The sequence below is a fragment of the Euprymna scolopes genome, chromosome 10 (assembly GCF_053919585.1).
Source record: "Euprymna scolopes isolate OS-2025 chromosome 10, ASM5391958v1, whole genome shotgun sequence".
Classification (NCBI taxonomy): Eukaryota; Metazoa; Mollusca; class Cephalopoda; order Sepiida; family Sepiolidae; genus Euprymna; species Euprymna scolopes.
Window position 1 is genome coordinate 7,122,940 of NC_136491.1, and position 20,821 is coordinate 7,143,760.

The 20,821-nt window shown below is 27.7% G+C and overlaps 1 protein-coding gene across 2 annotated transcripts in view; it reads right to left on the reverse strand.

Annotated features, from left to right (window-relative positions):
* Window positions 1-20,821, reverse strand: part of LOC145286400 (uncharacterized) — a 55,828-nt gene that overhangs the window by 20,452 nt on the left and 14,555 nt on the right. Inside the window, exons 2-4 of one of the 2 annotated variants that reach the window (XM_080135325.1) lie at window positions 12,855-13,043; window positions 10,794-10,861; window positions 5,883-5,942 (exon numbers count right to left, since the gene is read on the reverse strand). In XM_080135325.1, the coding sequence (XP_079991451.1) occupies window positions 5,883-5,942; window positions 10,794-10,861; window positions 12,855-13,043 (317 nt within the window). The remainder of the gene's footprint in view (window positions 1-5,882; window positions 5,943-10,793; window positions 10,862-12,854; window positions 13,044-20,821) is intronic. The other variant, XM_080135326.1, reaches the window with a different exon arrangement.

Genomic DNA, 20,821 nt, shown 5'->3' on the forward strand with positions numbered 1-20,821 from the left:
GTGTAGGGGTGAGATTTGACTGCTTGTCGGGAGTAGTCAGGGGTATTTATGTTGAAGGAGTACAAGTGCTTTGAGTTAGTCGGAGCACATTCAATTAAAATACTTGTAAAACAAACACATGCATGCCACATTTTAGCGATGGAACAAGGGTTATTTTTGTTGCTAGTGCAAGACCTACTAGATTTGAAAATTATTTTTAAACCCTGTCTAAGAGCGAGAGATTAGTAGCGGATGCACCAGCCCAAATGTGGCAACAGTACTCCATGCATGAGCGAATGGTGGCCTTGTAGACGTACAGGATACTCTCAGGCATGAGTAGTCTTCTAGAGGGAACCCACCTTCATTGCAGCAGCCTTCGCAATGTCTTCAGTGATATTATAGATCTACACGATACACTCAAGTGTGAGTAATCTGTATTTTGTTTTATATTTTAGTAATTATATTTTCGTTTTCGAATATGTATAGAATATTTTGTTTCTTTGATAGTCCGTACGTTACACTTTGAAAATACGACAAATACAGTTTTTGAAGGCCAAACTAGTATTTTAAAAAGGCCAAATTAGCGAAATTTGGCTCTAAAAATGCTAATTCAGGAACCTTGGATAAGAATACGAGAGTGGACTCCCTTTGATATAACCTCGTTTTCAAATATCATTATAACAATATATGATCATCGTTGTAATGGTGTAAGCAAGAGACTCAGAGTAATTTCAATGTGCAGAAGTTCCTCGCCAAAGAAAAAGTCAGCAAAATGTTATGTAAATAGGGAACATTCGAGAGAAACGGGCAAAAAAGAGCATTGTTTACCAAGAGGTGTTGAACTGAAGGAGTAAATTAAAAATCGTCTCTAACAATGTGACTTTATTGTTTATATTGAACTATGTAGCACAATATTACTTTCTGAGTATTTATTAGTTCTTTAGTAGTTTATCTCATTTGGATCAGTTCTATATTTAAAGTACAATGGACACTATTTTCATACCACGAGTAAACTACACACAAACTGGACACCAAAACGGCTACAATTGCAAAACACAAAGGAACATCCCACGAATCATGAAAACTGAAATTGTATAGTTGAAAAATGCCCCCCCCCCATCTTTTTTGTGAGTGTCACCATAGATAGGTACCACCACAAATAATGAGGGTCAAGGAGGATTGAAAGACCGAGGAGAGAAAGCACTAGCCAGACTTCCGCTGGAGGAGTACAAAGAGGACTGGGGCCTTGCAGAAGCTTATTGCCATCCAATTTTCAGTGAAGACCAATAGTCACCACCCACGAGAAATCAACGGTAAGCAGTTGTTGCGATTATGCAATTTCTTTTGCAAAGGTTATCGAAAGAGGTGGAAAGTGCTCAAAATCTGGAGAGACTTGTTGTCACTCAGGTTCCATGAAACACCACAAGTTTTTCTCAAAGAGCATTTTTTTATGATGGCTTGTGTGAATATTCCTAGTGATTAAATAATAACAGTAATAGTAACTAAAAAGACATAGCAGAATTTTTTTTTACATGGGGATCGCCACTTATCAAGGCCCAGAAGCCCCTCGGGGATAAGGGTTACAAAGAAATTGCATATTTACTTACATAGCTTCTATTACTGTACAAATAAGTGTTGACTGAATACATTTTTCTAGTAAAGGAATAAAACTTTGAAAAAAGAATGGGAGAGATTGGAATCAGAGGGATGGCAGAGAAGATACATCGAATTTCATTAATGAAAACTGCAAAAATATTAAGAAAAATCCTTGAATGCGGAGACTAATACCACGCTTAAACTACACACAAACTGGACACCAAAACAGCTACAATTGCAAAACACAAAGGAACATCACATGGAATCATGAAAACTGAAACTTTATAATTGAAAATGCCTCAGCAACCCTTTTTTTTTTTTTTTTTTTGCTTGTTGTGAGAAAACTGTACTACAGCTTTATCTTAAAACTTTTACTGAAAAAAATCAATCCAGGGAACTTGATTATGTAGTAGAGCTGATATCTATTCAATATAGCCGCCTTCATCCAGCGGAATCATGCCGTTTTTACTAGGGAAACAATTCCACTATGTAGTATGCATTTTGAGACCTCTAAATCTATTTTTCTTTTAAGATGTTTGTATGGGTGCCTAACTAAACTGACTATTTCTCATAACGTATCATATACAGCATGAGGGGAAAGTAATGCCCTATTTTAAAATACACACAATTTATTTTTGAAATATAATTTATGCAATTAATGAATAGCAAATGAAAGAGTATACTGCATGAACTTTTATTTAAAATCCAATACAGACGCCTTCATTCATCACCAGCTTTTCAAGTCGACCAGGAATCGCATCAACTGATTTCACAAGAAACTCTAGAATGGTAGTCATAACTGCACGTATTAATCCTTCAAATTCTTCGATATTTCTTAATTTGGTTGAGTCGATTTGCTCTTTCAGAAAACTCCAGAGAAGAAAAGTTGCAGGACGGTACGTCAGGACTTCTAGCCGGCCATTCGCGCGAACCACGACGACCCATCCATCTTCCTGAGAATTGGGAATTCAGTCATTCACGAACAACAATAGCTAGTAAAGTGTGGAGGAGCTCAGTCTTGCATAAAAATTAAATCTTTAATATTGTCCCAAGCACTAAATAAATGGCCAAATTTAATGTCTCAACAAAGTCAGGTGTCGCCATATATATATATATATTGACTCCCCTATAAAGAGGACTCTGGTTACATGTGATATATTTTAGAAATGAAGAGGCTATACATTCAAAATAAAATGTACATATTATGGCAGAGAGAAAAGCAATTACATTAACTTTGGAAATAAGTTTGTACTTTACTAATGCAAGACATATTTATATAAGCTCATGCATGGTCGAACAAATAGAATGTTAACAAATTTCACAATAATATTAACAATAACTCTCGAAGAGAAATTGATGAATATTGATAAGTTTTATCCTTTCTTCAGAGAAATTATGCAATAAGCAATACTATTATATATATATATATATATATATATATATATATATATATATATATATATATATATATATATATATATATATATATATACTTAACAGAGTGTAGCCATCAACAATTGTAGGTTTTTCAGACTTTTATCATTTTTTAATATTTTAAAATATTTTTATGACGCGTTTCATGCCTTCTTCAGCTTTCGTCAGATATTTTTAGATAATTTTTTTTTTTAAGGTAATGTCTTTTTGGAAAGCATTTTTCTCTGGTAATACCAATTGGGTAGATCGTCATATAATGATTAGATCACTCTGACTGACGTTAAAAGCATTTAATAAGAATAAATGTTTAAATTCAACTGTATCGCTCGCGGTTGACGGTAGCCTAGTGGTTCGGGTCCTTGATAATGAAGCCAGACATGTCTTCTGTTGCCGGGGTTCGAGTCTCTCGACTGGCATTAATCGTAACACCCTACACTGATGATTCCCGAAAGGATGAAACACTAGTTTCCGTAGGTATTTAGTAAATAATAATAATAATAATAATAATAATAATAATAATAATAATAATAATAATAATAATAATGAAATATATATACATATATATATATATATATATATATATATATATATATATATAAGAAACTTTGTCCGTGTGTCAGTGGATTCGTTTCCTATGGACTCGAAAACGACTGAGCCGATTTTATGAAATTTCACACAAAGATACGTTATGCGCCTGGCAGTGTTCTTATATAGGTTTTGTATCGGAATGTCTTTACTAAGTATCGATAATTGATAATCGAAATAATCGAATCAATAAAAGAACCGGCGATTTTGACCAAATTTGACACCTTACACGGCCTAACATCGCAAGTGCATTTGAAAGGTTTTATTACCACACAAGGATAAACGCTCAGTATATTAAATCAACAAACGGTTCTTTGATATGACATGGGCGCGTTCAAAATGAATATTTCTGTTTAGAGAATAATTGAAGTATGATACCTGACTTTTGCATTTTAAACATTAATTCAAGTCATTATATATAAAAATAATTTAATAAAATCAACAGTAGGTTCTCCACAGTGCAATGTAGACTACAATGTATTGTAAACTAAGTCACTGCAAGCCTGCTCCCTCTCATTTACCTCTTTTCATATTTAGCCTTTGTTTGGCAGTTTCATTATTTCTGGTTGCATAACACACGTGGGAGTTCAGACATAATTTAACTAACGAAAATACTTTCATTATAACTAATTAAACTAGCGTCTCTAGCATATATATATATATATATATATATATATATATATATACACACACACACACATATATATACACACACACATGTATATATACACACACACACATATATATACACACACATATATACACACACACACACATATATATATATGTATATGGTATATGCGGATATGTATAATACTTCAGAGAGATGAACGCCACTACTTTGCACAGTTCCAGGTCACGTTTGGTCAAGGTGTAGCACCTGTTAGTCTCTTTCTATATATATAACGCTGGGATATGGAAATACTCAGGTTGGTGTCTGAGAGCGCGGTTAAGCCATTAGGAGTGAAGTGATGCACCCTCAGTCTTTATTAAGGCAGGCACCAAGGAGAAAACTATGAAAACCTGCGGTATGTCATTCATACTGTCTGTGGCAAACTTTTGCACCGATAGTGTGTTATCAGCAGTTCCAAAAGTGTGGATGGTGCTACACAAGCCTTCACCACTGTAATCAAAGTTTGTGTGGGTTTTTATCAACAAAATGTGTTTCAATAACTTATGTGATAAGTATAACATGTAAAAGAAGGCAACGGAAGCTGATGGGTGATGGACATTCTCGCACAACATCTGTGAACAATTGTGCGGTTCGCATTCTCCATCGGTGACAAAGCAGTCTTATTTATGATTAGCACTGCTTTCTTTTTAGTTGGGGAATGGGCAGGAAAAAGAACCATAAAGCTTGCATGTTAACATAAACCTTAGAAGCCAGTTTCAGGTGTCTGGGTATCCAATCACGCAGTCAAAATAATTTCAAATACAATAAACTTTTCTTTGAATCTTAGAATGTGTGTATGCTTTAGAATAATGCCTCTTGCAAAACAGCCCTTGTTTATCTGGAGTTGAAAATATATAGCATTGATCTAGTCGCACGAAGTGAAACTCGACTTGCAGGTTTATCACAGCTGACAGGAGTTACAGGAGAATATGATTTCTATTGGAGTGGGAAGAGTGAAGCTGAGGCACGGCATTCGGTTCTTAGATTTGCTATAGAATCAGGTTTTCCCAACGTCTCCTTTCTCTTCCGCAGGGCTTATCTAACTGCATTATGGTTTGCTATAGAATCAACTTTTCCCAACGTCTCTTTTCTCTTCCGCAGACTGCAACATAACTGCATTATGACTCTGACTCTAGAGCACGACACTCCGACAGTTCTTGTTAGCTGTTATGCATCAACTTTGGTTAGGCCGGTGCAAGAAAAGGATAATTTCTATAACCAACTTCGGAATGTTATTTCTGGGGTTCGTCACAAGGGTAAAATCATCCATATAGGTGATTTTAATACCTGGGTTGGAAGTAATTTCCAAACCTGGGAAGGGCGGTTGGGTCATCATGATATTGGGTATATGAACTCACATGAACTCAGATTGCTTCCGTCTGCAAATTGTTTGATTTTAGTATTACGAAAAAATTGCTATAAGACCACATGGATGCACTCACACTTTAAAGACTGGCACATGATCGAGTATGTGATGACAAAATGATGGGATCAAAACGACTCCAGACTGACGCCGTCTTTTCACACCACATGCTACATTTCAGATCATGCTCAACTTCGTAGTAAAACATTATTTCGTCTAGATCTTCAGTGTCAAATCATATAGACATCTTACCGTTGAAATCCTATGGTCAGCGAGCTCTTCTTGTGAAACAGCTTGATGAAATGCTGGAATCTGTGGAAAGAAAAATAATGGCATTGAATCATCCTGGAAATCTTTGCGTGAAGCTACTCACTCAACATCTCCTGAGGTGCTTGGGTTGCCTAATCACAAACACCAAAATTGGTGATGAGAACAATGAAGAATATAGGCTGAAATGCATAGTTCCTTCAAAGCTTGGATTGAAGATAAAAACTCACCAGGGAAAAAAGTATACACATCGTGCAAAGTCCAAAGCTTGGTGGTCTGCACAGGCTACTTATCTCCAGGAAGCCTTTGATAGAAACGACTGAAAAGCATTCAACGAAAGCATGAAGAAAGTGTTTTGTCCAAAGACCTCTTGACAGACAATGTTAAAATCTTGAAAAGGTGGAAGGAACATTTTAATACTGTTTGGATCATAAAGCCTGTATATGACGAGTCACAGCAACATAGACACGATGTTCTCCTTGAAATATGGTTGCAGAGAATATTTGTGAAAAGAATCAGATGCATATAGTGTTTGTGGACCTCACTAAGGCATTACACATTGTAAACCGGGTTGCCCTGTGGAAAGTGGTGCAAAAGCTAGGTATACCCGAAAATATGTTGCAAGTGATAGTACCATTCCACGAGAGAATAAAGGCAAATGTTCTTTCAGTTCGGCGTCACTAACGGCACTAAATAGGGATGTACCGTTTACCTTTACTTTTCGGTAATGCTGAAAAAATGCATTTGCTGGAACTGAGGATGTCGTGAAAATTCAATATAAGACAATTAGTGGCGTTTTAGTTCATGAGAAGTTTAAAGCCAAAACTCTTACTCGAGCCAGAATAATTGATGACTTACTATTCGCAGATGCTGCTGCACTTGTGGCTACTAATCGTCCATTAATATATATATATATATATATATATATATATATATATATATATATATATATACTAGCAAAAGTACCCGTCGTTGATTGGGTTCAAAAACAGCCTACAGAAAATGAACTCTGATTTATGAAAGTATGATAGGCTATGAAAAGGAAGGTTTGTAAAGAGATAGCTTCGAATTTGGGGGGATCAAAACCAAAGCAAAATATCATGAAAGTTAAAAATAAGTAGATAAACCCGATAACGTACTATACTATACCTGTTCTCACTGTCAAATAATCTTATGTACATCTTTGTCAAAAACGCTTGTAAACGTTTTTTTTTATTTTTAAATTTATTATTTCCATACTTTGGGGGCCAGGCGCGAACGCAGACCCCACAATTTTTATGAACCACTGTTCTGCCAGATCAAACATACCCATTCCTGATCCTCGATACATCTTCTATCAATATATGTAATCAGTTTTTTAAAATAGTCAACCATTCGTGACCACATACACACACACACACACACACACACACACACACTTTCAGTTTTATATTATAGATATATAGTGCCGGCAAAAAGAAAGTCCACACTTGTAATTTTTCAAAATCTGCAAATTTAAGCTAAATTTAATGTAACTGTTTGAACAACCTATACCTCGTTTGATTTGCCATGACTTTTAGAAGGCGAACCATTAAAAGATACATCTGCCTTACTTAAAAAATGCTAGGTTTATTTTTAGTGTCATTAAAAAAAACACCCAATATTTTTTGCTGATGAGGAGACTTTGTTTCCAAAAAAACTATATGATAAAATTATCGTCCAAAATTTATCAATATCTCAATAAAACTATCGTTTCTAAAACGATCGTACAATTTATTGATTTTGTTTGTTCTTCCTTATGAAACCGATTTTTAATTTTAATTATAAATTATCAATCATCTTACTCAATATATATATATATATATATATATATATACATTCATACATATATATATATATATATATATATATATATATATATATATATATATATATATCAAAGAGACATATATTTATATATGCATACAGTGATGATCATATTTATTGGCTCGGTAAAATAAAAGTTTAATTTTGTCTAATAAATTCTAAAAAAGGGATTAAATTAAAGAAAATAACAAAGTATATTATGTATTTTTAACTGGCCTTTCCGATGCAGCAATCGGATTTTAGAAAAAATAAATAACAAAGGAACAACAAACATAATTGCAAAAAACCCTTGTTCAAAATTATTGGCACGGCTTTGTTTTTCTTTTAGTATCAGTATAATATCAATCAATTTCCGGTTTACGTGCTTTCTTAACTTTTTTATAGCCATATTATGCTTGATTAACGCTAATTCAGTGAATAATTTTTTTCAGATAATTTTTAGATAGCGATTTATTTAAACTATTATAAGTGACTAAATTATAATTTTCAATCGCCATGGTTAAAACTAAGGAACACAGCGAAGACGTCAGGAAGCTTGTTGTAGCATGCCATACCAATGGGGAGGGCTATGATAAGATTTCAAAGGAGCTAAACCTTCCCAAATCCACTGTTAGAGCCATAATAAACAAGTTCAAATCGCGAGGCCACGTTATGAGTTTAGAGGGTAGAGGGAGAAAAAGGATTCTTTCCCCAAGAGATGAACGGAAAATTGTTCGACAAGTAAAACAAAACCCAAGGATCTCTGTTGGGGAGATTGTTGATGAACAGAGCACCTCTGGAGTGAATGTATCTCGACATACAGTTGGTAGAGTTTTGAAGAGAGCTGGTTTAAAAGCATGTCGTCCGAGAAAGACTCCCTTATTGAAGCCTATGCACCTGAAAGCAAGGCTAGCCTTTGCAAAACGTCATATTGATAAAGATGTTGCATTCTGGAAACGTGTTCTATGGACTGACGAAACGAAAATAGAGTTATTTGGCCATAATAAAGTGTCTTATATTTACAGAAAATCTGGCGAAGCTTTCCTGCCTAAGAACACCATACCCACAGTGAAGCACGGTGGAGGCAGTTTGATGTTTTGGGGATCCTTTGCTGCCTCTGAACCAGGGCGACTTGTTAAGGTCACAGGTAGCATAAAAAAGGAAGATTATGTTAAAATATTGGATGAAAACCTGAAAGACTCTGCTAAAGAGCTCTCACTTGGTCGTCGTTGGTGGTTCATGCAAGATAATGACCCAAAGCATTCGGCTAAACTGACTAAGAAATGGCTTGAGGACAATCATATTAATGTTTTGGAGTGGCCATCACAAAGCCCAGACCTTAATTCAATTGAAAATTTATGGAGAACATTAAAATTGAGGGTAATGCAAAGGAAGCCTAAGAATCTTATTCAATTGGAGGATTATTGTCAGGAAGAGTGGGCTAAAATTACTACTGAAGAGTGCAACAACTTGGTTGTAAACTATGAAAAGCGACTGAGGAAGGTAATCAAGGCCAAAGGCTATACAATTGATTATTAAATAAATCGTGCCAATAATTTTGAACAAGGGTTTTTTGCAATTATGTTTGTTGTTCCTTTGTTATTTATTTTTTCTAAAATCCGATTGCTGCATCGGAAAGGCCAGTTAAAAATACATAATATACTTTGTTATTTTATTTAATTTAATCCCTTTTTTAGAATTTATTAGACAAAATTTAATTTTTATTTTACCGTGCCAATAAATATGATCATCACTGTATATAGATACATATATATACATCATGGATATATATAGGTAGAATATAATTATATATATGAAGATATACGTATATATGTAGAAGATAGATTAATGTATGTATGTATACATATATATATATATAATATAAAGCTGAATGTGTGTGTGTGTGTGTGTGTGTGTGTGTGTGTGTGTGTGTGTGTGTGTGTGTGTGTGTGTGTGTGTGTGTGTGTGTGTGTGTGGTTACGAATAGGTGACTATTTTAAAAAACTGATTACATATATTGATAGAAGATGTATCGAGGATCAGGAATGGGTATGTTTGATCTGGGTATGTTTGATCATGCAGAACAGTGGTTCCTTAAAATCGTGTGGTCTGCGTTCGCGCCTGGTCCACAAAGTATGGAAATAATAAATTCAAAAATAAAAAAAACGTTTACAGGTGTTTTTGATATAGATGTACATAAGAATACTTTGATAAGTATGTTTTAACTTAAATAGGGATGGTATAATAAAATTGTGGGGTCTGCGTTCGCGCCTGGTTTCCATAGAATGGAAATAGGCACAAACTTTAATAAAGACTTTTCATATCTATCTGTGTAAGTATACTTTGATAATTATGTTTCTGTTTGAAGAAATATGGTATAATAAAATTATGGGGGTGTTCATTCGCACCTGACCTCCATAGAATGGAAATATGTCACAAAGTTCAACAAGATTTTTTAATATAGATCCACAGAATATTGTGATAAGTGTTTCAGTGTAAACAGGTATGGTATAATAAATTATGGGGTTTATCTATTTAATTTTTACTTTCATCATATTTTGCTTTGGTTTTGATACCCTCAAATCCAACCCAAATTTACAACCCTTCCTTTTCATAACCTATCATATTTTCATAAATCAGAGTCCATTTTCTGTAGGTTGTTTTTGAACCCAGTCAGCGACGGGTACTTTTGCTAGTATATATGTATATATTTCATGGGGCTAACACTTGATATCTATGTAGGATACGTAGATATTCGTACGTTCCATCAAAATCTTGACAAACTTTTGTAACAGAGACTTTAGACACTCACGGATAGTGTCTAGTAGGCATTCAAGTTCTTTCTTGTCTAGTAGACATTCAATATTCAAAATATTAAAAGGCATCAAAATCCCACCCCTTCACTGTTGAGATCTCTAGATGACGGAAAACATTCTACTCTATTAGGTTCATTCCTTTCTTGTTTCCTGCTTCCATGACCATACTAATATGCAGAAGTTTAAATGTAATGTTAACTGACATCTTACTGCGAATCGTGCCATGTTATATAAGAGTAAAATAAATATATCTTACAGAAATATCTTCGGATCTATGTTGTAAAGGTTTCACTTTCAATACACTGTCTGACATTCGGCGTACAGCTGCAAAGCAAAACAAAAACGTCCATTTTATTGCATTAAAAAATTATCCATTTTATTGCATTAAAAGATTATCCATTTTGTTGCATTAAAAAATCATCCATTTTGTTGCATTAAAAAATCATCCATTTTGTTGCATTAAAAAATCATCCATTTTGTTGCATTAAAAAATTATCCATTTTATTGCATTAAAAAATTATCCATTTTGTCGCATTAAAAAATTATCCATTTTGTTGCATTAAAAAATTATCCATTTTATTGCATTAAAAAATTATCCATTTTATTGCATTAAAAATATCCATTTTATTGCATTAAAAAAACATCCATTTTGTTACATTAAAATTATCCATTTTGTTGCATTAAAAATTATCCATTTTATTGCATTAAAAAATTATCCATTTTGTTGCATTAAAAAATTATTCATTTTACTGCATTAAAAAATTATCCATTTTATTGCATTAAAAATATTAATTTAATTGCATTAAAAAATTAACATTTTATTGCATTAAAAATATCCATTTTATTGCATTAAAAAATTAACATTTTATTGGATTAAAAAATCATCCATTTTGTTGCATTAAAAATTATCCATTTTATTGCATTAAAAAATCATTCATTTTGTCGCATTAAAAAATTATCCATTTTATTGCATTAAAAAATATTCATTTTATTGCAGTAAAAAATCATCCATTTTATTGCATTAAAAAATTATCCATGTTATTGCATTAAAAATATCCATTTTGTTGCATTAAAAAACAGTTGTAAAACATACTTAAAATATGATATTTTTATTTACGAATATTTTGTATTTATTATTATAGCGCCAATTCTTTATTGCTTATTATATTGTACCCAATATATACTAGCAAACTGCTCAGCATTTCAAAATCATTAAACAACTTAAATATAATATTTTAATTTTGTAAATTTCATATTAATTTTTATTACCACCGATTGTCAAACACACTCAGAGTGAAACTGATATTTTCAAAATAAATTGGAAGCCATGAATTAATTTCAAAAGAGTTTCCGATGGGTAGCTGTTCTTTACAAGTCCTGAATATGAAGACTTGTCAGTGGGTCGCTGTTCTGTACAGGTTCTGGATTTTATAATTTTGCAAGCAAAGAGCAAAAGACCCTTCTCGTGTTGACACGGAAAAATTATGTGCTGGAATGCTAAAAGATCCAATTTTTTATGGAGCGATTCCGGTTTCTGATTGGTTGATAACATAACGGGAATTAATTTGATTCATCAGTTCTTATTTGGGAGAATCTCCCAACTTTCAGGGATCATACCCCCATCATATATATATATATATATATATATATATATATATATATATATATATATATATATATATATATATATATATATATATATATATATATATAAAATATTGCAACACGAGTTTGTGTTTTCTTTAAAATTTTTGTGCATGTGGGCTTATGCACGCTCTCCCCTCGAAAGCTGCCAGTGTGAGAGACGATGACACAGACAGAATATAAACTAGGGAAAAGTAGACCACAGAGGCAGTGTTATCGAGTACGGGATGAGGAATAACACATGGTTTGATTTCAGTGATTTTGATCCTTCACTCTCTTTCTCTCTTTCTCTCTACATCCCACCTCAATTTTTTAGTGATTTGGAACTAAGATCAAGAGGAATAAACCTCATCTGTCTTCCATCAGGTTTGTCTTTATTTAGTGTTTTTAAAGTATAAATAAGCATGTCCTCAGTCTGAAAACTTCACATAGGAAGAACAACAAGCAGCAACATATGACACAAGGTTGAAATACAACACGGTACAACATCCAGCAGGATGAAAAAGTAAGGGGTATGGTTATGGTAAGGGTTAGTGGAAGTAACAGAATTAATGTGCTAATATTGTTAATGTTTGAACAAGCAACAAGGTACAACATTCAACAGGATGAAAAACTAAGGGTTGGCCTTATGATTAGGCTTCTAAAATATGCTTTTTTTATTGTTAAAACTTACGAGTAACGTATGAAGAACATAATTGACCTCGAGGATGCTTACGTTTCATTCCTTCGCCCATGCTTACTTTTCTGAGATTTTCTTTGATATAATTCAGTTCGAATGGGGCGATGTTTAACTGCTGTGGTACCGGTGGAGGCGTTGGTGGCTTGCAATTTAAATTTAGATCGTCCAATAAGGCGTAGTCCACTGAAAACAAAGAAAAAATTAACAAATAGAATTTTTCATGCACTCGCATGAATAGTAAGAACCCTAACAACCAGAAAAACAGAATTTTTAGATGAGGATCTGTTATTTGTATTATTTGTATTCATCGAACTACTCTTCTCAACGTTTCTACCGTTTTTGTGACACTGAGAAACGGTAAAGAAATTGGGATTAATGACATGAAGACGACCTGGGTCACTAAGTGCTGAGAGGAGGGATAATAGAAACAATGAACCTGTAGATATTTTTAGATCGAACTTTTAGATTGGACAAATCACAACAGAAATCTATAGGGTGGATAACAAAGAGAATCAACGACACTTGACGGGGTGGGGAGTCAAAGAGATGCTTAGGGAAAGGCAGATTCCGGTTTGCCGGGATGGGGGATTTGAGATCGGGATGTAGACTAAGTAGTTAGTAGCGGGCAGCGATTGACGACGGATGGGCAGTCCTTTAGAGCTGACAGGAAGACAGATATCAAGTTGCGACTGATAGACAAACGTAACATCGATAGAACGCGGAGAACACACACACACACACACACACACACACACACACAAGTCCACCCGTCAAATATATGTGAAACATTGGCGTTGTATTTTTCCTGTGTTTGCTTTATTTTATCTCTATACTTATGACATGACAGTCTGAAAAATCTTACCTACATTGCCTGCATGCATTTTTAAGTTAACAGGCCTTCTTCTTACTCTCGGTGGCCGTGTCTAAGTGCGTTCTGTCGGCAGCCGTCGGTATGAGAAACTGATGACACGGTCAACGATGGGGTGATGGAAAGAGAAATCCACGGCAAACAGCGTTTTGGGTCGGCGGCCTGTCGAACGGGTCACGTGATGTCACAAATGAATAAATGGTCAGCAGATTGGGTGAAAGCTTAATGTTTCGAGAGTAGGTGACTGGTGAGAACCAAGGTTGATACGATGAGTGATTGTGCTGAGGTCAGTCAAGAATTTTAGGATTTTTATGTTGCGATATTTTTATTACTATCCACGATTCACGTGAGGAGAGTAAAATTAAGAGATACTCGCCGATGATTTGTGCGGACGGAGAGAAAGACCCTCATTTAAAAACAGGACAATTAGAATGAAAAGGGCAAGACTTTTTTTGATTGAAAAAAAAGAACTCCTTTGTGTTGAAAAACAAGACAACTGCCTCAATACTGTATTTTTATGCATTGGTTGATGTAAAAACTCTCCCTCGGTTTTTTTTCTATAGAAAATTGCACAAGGACTATATATATATATATATATATATATATATATATATATATATATATATATATATATATATATATATATATATATATATATATATATATGGTGATTGTCACTTCTTGACAGAAGAAGACCATCTTTCCTTTGCTCTGGATATATATATATATATATATATATATATATATATATATATATATATATATATATATATATATATACAATTAAATAAGAATTACAATTAAATTTACCAAAATAATCCAAGATGGTAAAATTAAAGTATATTATAAATATTAAACACTTAATATTTATAAAAGTTATCTCAGCCAGATGTAAAAGCTCGATAAGACCAAATAGGAGATAGAGCTTATAATAAATTCAATTAACTTTCTTGAAGTTATATATTTGGATTTTACCGTCACTAGATTATTTATTTGCACTCAGACTATCCATTCATGTGTAATCACCTTTTTCTTCGCCATATTCCGTCTGCTTCACCTTTTTTTGTTATCAAGTAAGATCTTTGACTTACTTGTTGTTTCATCAAATACTTCTGCATACAAAATCCGATCCCGCATTTTGCTAATTCCTACCCTTTGATGAGAAGGAAAGTATTTCTTCGAAATTCCGCGGATTAAGGATACTAATAAATCAGAATACTAATAAATAAAATACTAATAAATAAAAATACTACTAAATAAAAATACTAATAAATAAGAATATTAATAAATAAGAATACTAATAAATAAGAATATTAATAAATAAGAATACTAATAAATTAAAATACTAATAAATAAGAATATTAATAAATAAGAATACTAATAAATTAAAATACTAATAAATAAGAATACTAATAAATAAGAATACTAATAAATAAGAATACTAATAAATAAGAATACTAATAAATTAAAATACTAATAAATAAGAATATTAATAAATAAGAATACTAAAGAATGCTAATAAATAAGAATACTTATAAGAATGCTAATGAATAAAAATACTAATAAATTAAAATACTAATAAATAAGAATACTAATAAATAAGAATACTAATAAATAAAAATACTAATAAATAAGAATACTAATAAATAAGAATACTAATAAATAAGAATACTAATAAATAAAAATACTAATAAATAAGAATACTAATAAATAAGAATACTAATAAATAAGAATACTAATAAATAAGAATACTAATAAATAAGAATACTAATAAATTAAAATACTAATAAATAAAATATTAATAAATATGAATACTAATAAATAAGAATACTAATAAATAAGAATACTAATAAATAAGAATACTAATAAATAAGAATACTAATAAATAAGAATACTAATAAATAAGAATACTAATAAATAAGAATACTAATAAATAAGAATACTAATAAATTAAAATACTAATAAATAAGAATATTAATAAATAAGAATACTAAAGAATGCTAATAAATAAGAATACTTATAAGAATGCTAATAAATAAAAATACTAATAAATTAAAATACTAATAAATAAGAATACTAATAAATAAGAATACTAATAAATAAACATACTAATAAATAAGAATACTAATAAATAAGAATACTAATAAATAAGAATACTAATAAATAAAAATACTAATAAATAAGAATACTAATAAATAAGAATACTAATAAATAAGAATACTAATAAATAAGAATACTAATAAATAAGAATACTAATAAATTAAAATACTAATAAATAAGAATATTAATAAATATGAATACTAATAAATAAGAATACTAATAAATAAGAATACTAATAAATAAGAATACTAATAAATAAGAATACTAATGAATAAGAATACTAATAAATAAGAATACTAATAAATAAGAATACTAATAAATAAGAATACTAATAAATAAGAATACTCATAAATAAGAATACTAATAAATAAGAATACTAATAAATAAGAATACTAATAAATAAGAATACTAATAAATAAGAATATTAATAAATATGAATACTAATAAATAAGAATACTAATAAATAAGAATACTAATAAATAAGAATACTAATAAATAAGAATACTAATAAATAAGAATACTAATAAATAAGAATATTAATAAATAAGAATACTAATAAATAAGAATACTAATAAATAAGAATACTAATAAATAAGAATACTAATAAATAAGAATACTAATAAATTAGAATACTAATAAATAAGAATATTAATAAATATGAATACTAATAAATAAGAATACTAATAAATAAGAATACTAATAAATAAGAATACTAATAAATAAGAATACTAATGAATTAAAATACTAATAAATAAGAATACTAATGAATAAGAATACTAATAAATAAGAACACTAATAAATAAAAATACTAATAAATAAGAATACTAATAAATAAGAATACTAATAAATACAAATACTAATAAATAAAAATACTAATAAATAAGAATACTAATAAATAAGAATACTAATAAATAAGAATACGAATAAATTAGAATACTAATAAATAAGATTACTAATAAATAAAAATACTAATAAATAAGAATAATAATATATGAGACTATTAATAAATCAGAATACTAATAAATAAAATACTAATAAATAAGAATACTAATAAATTAAAATACTAATAAATAAGAATACTAATAAATTAAAATACTAATAAATTAGAATACTAATAAATTAAAATACTAATAAATAAGAATACTAATAAATAAGAATACTAATAAACAAGAATACTAATTAATAAGAATACTAATAAATAAGAATACTAATAAATAAGAATACTAATAAATAAGAATACTAATAAATTAAAATCCTAATAAATAAGAATACTAATAAATAAGAATACTAATAAATAAGAATACTAATAAATAAAAATACTAATAAATAAGAATACTAATAAATAAGAATACTAATAAATAAGAATACTAATAAATATGACTACTAATAAATAAGAATACTAATAAATAAGAATACTAATAAATTAAAATACTAATAAATAAGAATACTAATAAATTAAAATACTAATAAATAAGAATATTAATAAATATGAATACTAATAAATAAGAATACTAATAAATAAGAATACTAATAAATTAAAATACTAATAAATAAGAATACTAATAAATAAGAATACTAATAAATAAGAATACTAATAAATAAGAATACTAATAAATTAAAATACTAATAAATAAGAATACTAATAAATAAGAATACTAATAAATAAGAATACTAATAAATTAAAATACTAATAAATAAGAATACTAATAAATAAGAATACTAATAAATAAGAATACTAATAAATAAAAATACTAATAAAAAAGTATACTAATTAATAAGAATACTAATAAATAAAAATACTAATAAATAAAAATACTAATAAATAAGAATACTAATAAATAAAAATACTCATAAATAAGAATACTACTAAATAAAAATACTCATAAATAAGAATACTAATAAATAAAAATACATATAAAGAGGAATACTAAGAAATAAGAATACTAATAAATAAGAATATTAATAAATAAGAATACTAATAAATATTAATACTAATAAATCAAATACTAATAAATCAGAATACTAATAAATAAGAATACTAATAAATATGAATCCTAATAAATAAGAATACTAATTAAATGAGAATACTAATAAATTAGAATACTAATAAATAAGAATACTAATAAATATAGATACTAATAAATATTAATACTAATAAATCAGAATACTGATTAATTAGAATACTAATAAATAAGAATACTAATAAATATGAATCCTAATAAATAAGAATACTAATTAATTAGAATACTAATAAATTAGTATACTAATAAATAAGAATATTAATAAATAAGAATACTAATAAATAAGAATACTAATAAATAAGAATACTAATAAATAAGAATACTAATAAATATGAATACTAATACATCAGAATACTAATAAAGAAGAATACTAATAAATAAGAATACTAATAAATAAAATACTAATAAATAAAATACTAATAACTCAGAATACTTATAAATAAAATACTAATAAATAAGAATACTACAGAATACTAAACAATAAGAATACTAAAGAATGCTAATAAATAAGAATACTAATAAATAAAATACTAATAAATAAGAATACTAATAAATAAGAATACTAATAAATAAAATACTAATAAATCAGAATACTTATAAATAAAATACTAATAAATAAGAATACTAATAAATGAAAATACTAATAAATAAAATACTAATAAATAAGAATACTAATAAATATGAATAATAATAAATAAGAATACTAATAAAAAAGAATACTAAAGAATGCTAATAAATAAGAATACTTATAAGAATGCTAATAAATAAGAATACTAATAAATAAGAATACTAATAAATTAGAATACTAATAAATAAGAATACTAATAAATTAGAATACTAATAAATTAGAATACTCATAAATAAGAATTCTAATAAATAAGAATACTAATAAATAAAAATACTAATAAATAAGATTACTAATAAATAAAAATACTAATAAATAAGAATACTAATAAATAAGAATACTAATAAATAAGAATACTACGAAATCAGAATACTAAAAGATTAGAATACTAATATATAAGAATATTAATAAATATTAATACTAATAAATAAGAATATGAATAAATAAGAACACTAATAAATAAGAATACTAATAAATAAGAATACTAATAAATTAAAATACTAATACATCAGAATACTAATAAATAAGAATACTAATAAATAAGAATACTAAAAAAAAAGAATACTAATAAATAAGAATACTAATAAATAAGAATATTAATAAATAAGAATATTAATAAACAAGAACACTAATAAATAAGAATACTAAAAAAAAGAATACTAATAAATAAGAATACTAATAAATAAGAATACTAATAAATAAGAATATTAATAAATAAGAACACTAATAAATAAGAATACTAATAAATAAGAATACTAATAAATAAGAATACTAATACATCAGAATACTAATAAATATGAATACTAATAAATAAGAATACTAATAAATAAGAATACTAATAAATATGAATACTAATAAATAAGAATACTAATAAATAAAATACTAATAAATAAAAATACTAATAAATAAGAATACTAATAAATAAGAATACTAATAAATAAGAACACTAATAAATAAGAATACTAATAAATAAGAATACTAATAAATAAGAATACTAATACATCAGAATACTAATAAATATGAATACTAATAAATAAGAATACTAATAAATAAAATACTAATAAATAAAAATACTTATAAATAAGAATACTAATAAATAAGAATACTAATAAATAAGAACACTAATATATAAGAATACTAATAAATAAGAATACTAATTAATAAGAATACTAATACATCAGAATACTAATAAATAAGAATACTAATAAATAAGAATACTAATAAATATGAATACTAATAAATAAGAATACTAATACATCAGAATACGAATAATAAGAATACTAATAAATAAGAATACTGATAAATAAGAATACTAATAAATAAGAGCACTAATAAATAAGAATACTAATAAATAAGAATACTAATAAATAAGAATACTAATACATCAGAATACTAATAAATAAGAATACTAATAAATAAGAATACTAATAAATAAGAATACTAGTAAATAAGAATATTAATAAATATGAGTACTAATAAATAAAAATACTAATAAATAAGAATACTAATAAATAAGAATACTAATAAATAAGAATACTAATAAATAAAAATACTAATACATCAGAATGCTAATAAATAAGAATACTAATAAATAAGAATACTAATAAACAGGAATACTACTAAATCAGAATACTAATAAATAAATATACTAATAAATAAGAATACTAATAAATATGAATATTATTAAATAAGAATACTAATAAATATGACTACTGATAAATTAGAATACTAATAAATAAGAATACTAATAAATAAGAATACTAATAAATATGAATACTAATAAATAAGAATACTAATAAATAAGAATGCTAATAAATAAGAATATTAATAAATAAAAATACTAATAAATTAGAATACTAATAAATAAAAATACTAATAAATGAGAATAATTATAAATAAGAATACTAATAAATAAGAATAATGATAAATAAAAATACTAATAAATAAAAATACTAATAAATAAGAATACTAATAAATAAGAATGCTAATAAATAAGAATACTAATAAATAAGAATGCTAATAAATAAGAATATTAATATATAAGAATACTAATAAATAAAAATGCTAATATATAAGAATACTAATATATGAGAATATTAATAAATATGAATACTAATAAATAAGAATACTTATAAATTAGAATACTAATAAATATGAATACTAATAAATATGAATACTAATAAATAAGAATATTAATAAATAAGAATACTAATAAATAAGAATACTTATAAGAATGCTAATAAATAAGAATACTAATAAATAAGAATACTTATAAATCAGAATACTAATAAATAAGAATACTAATAAATACGAATACTAATAAATAGTAATACTAATAAATAAGAAT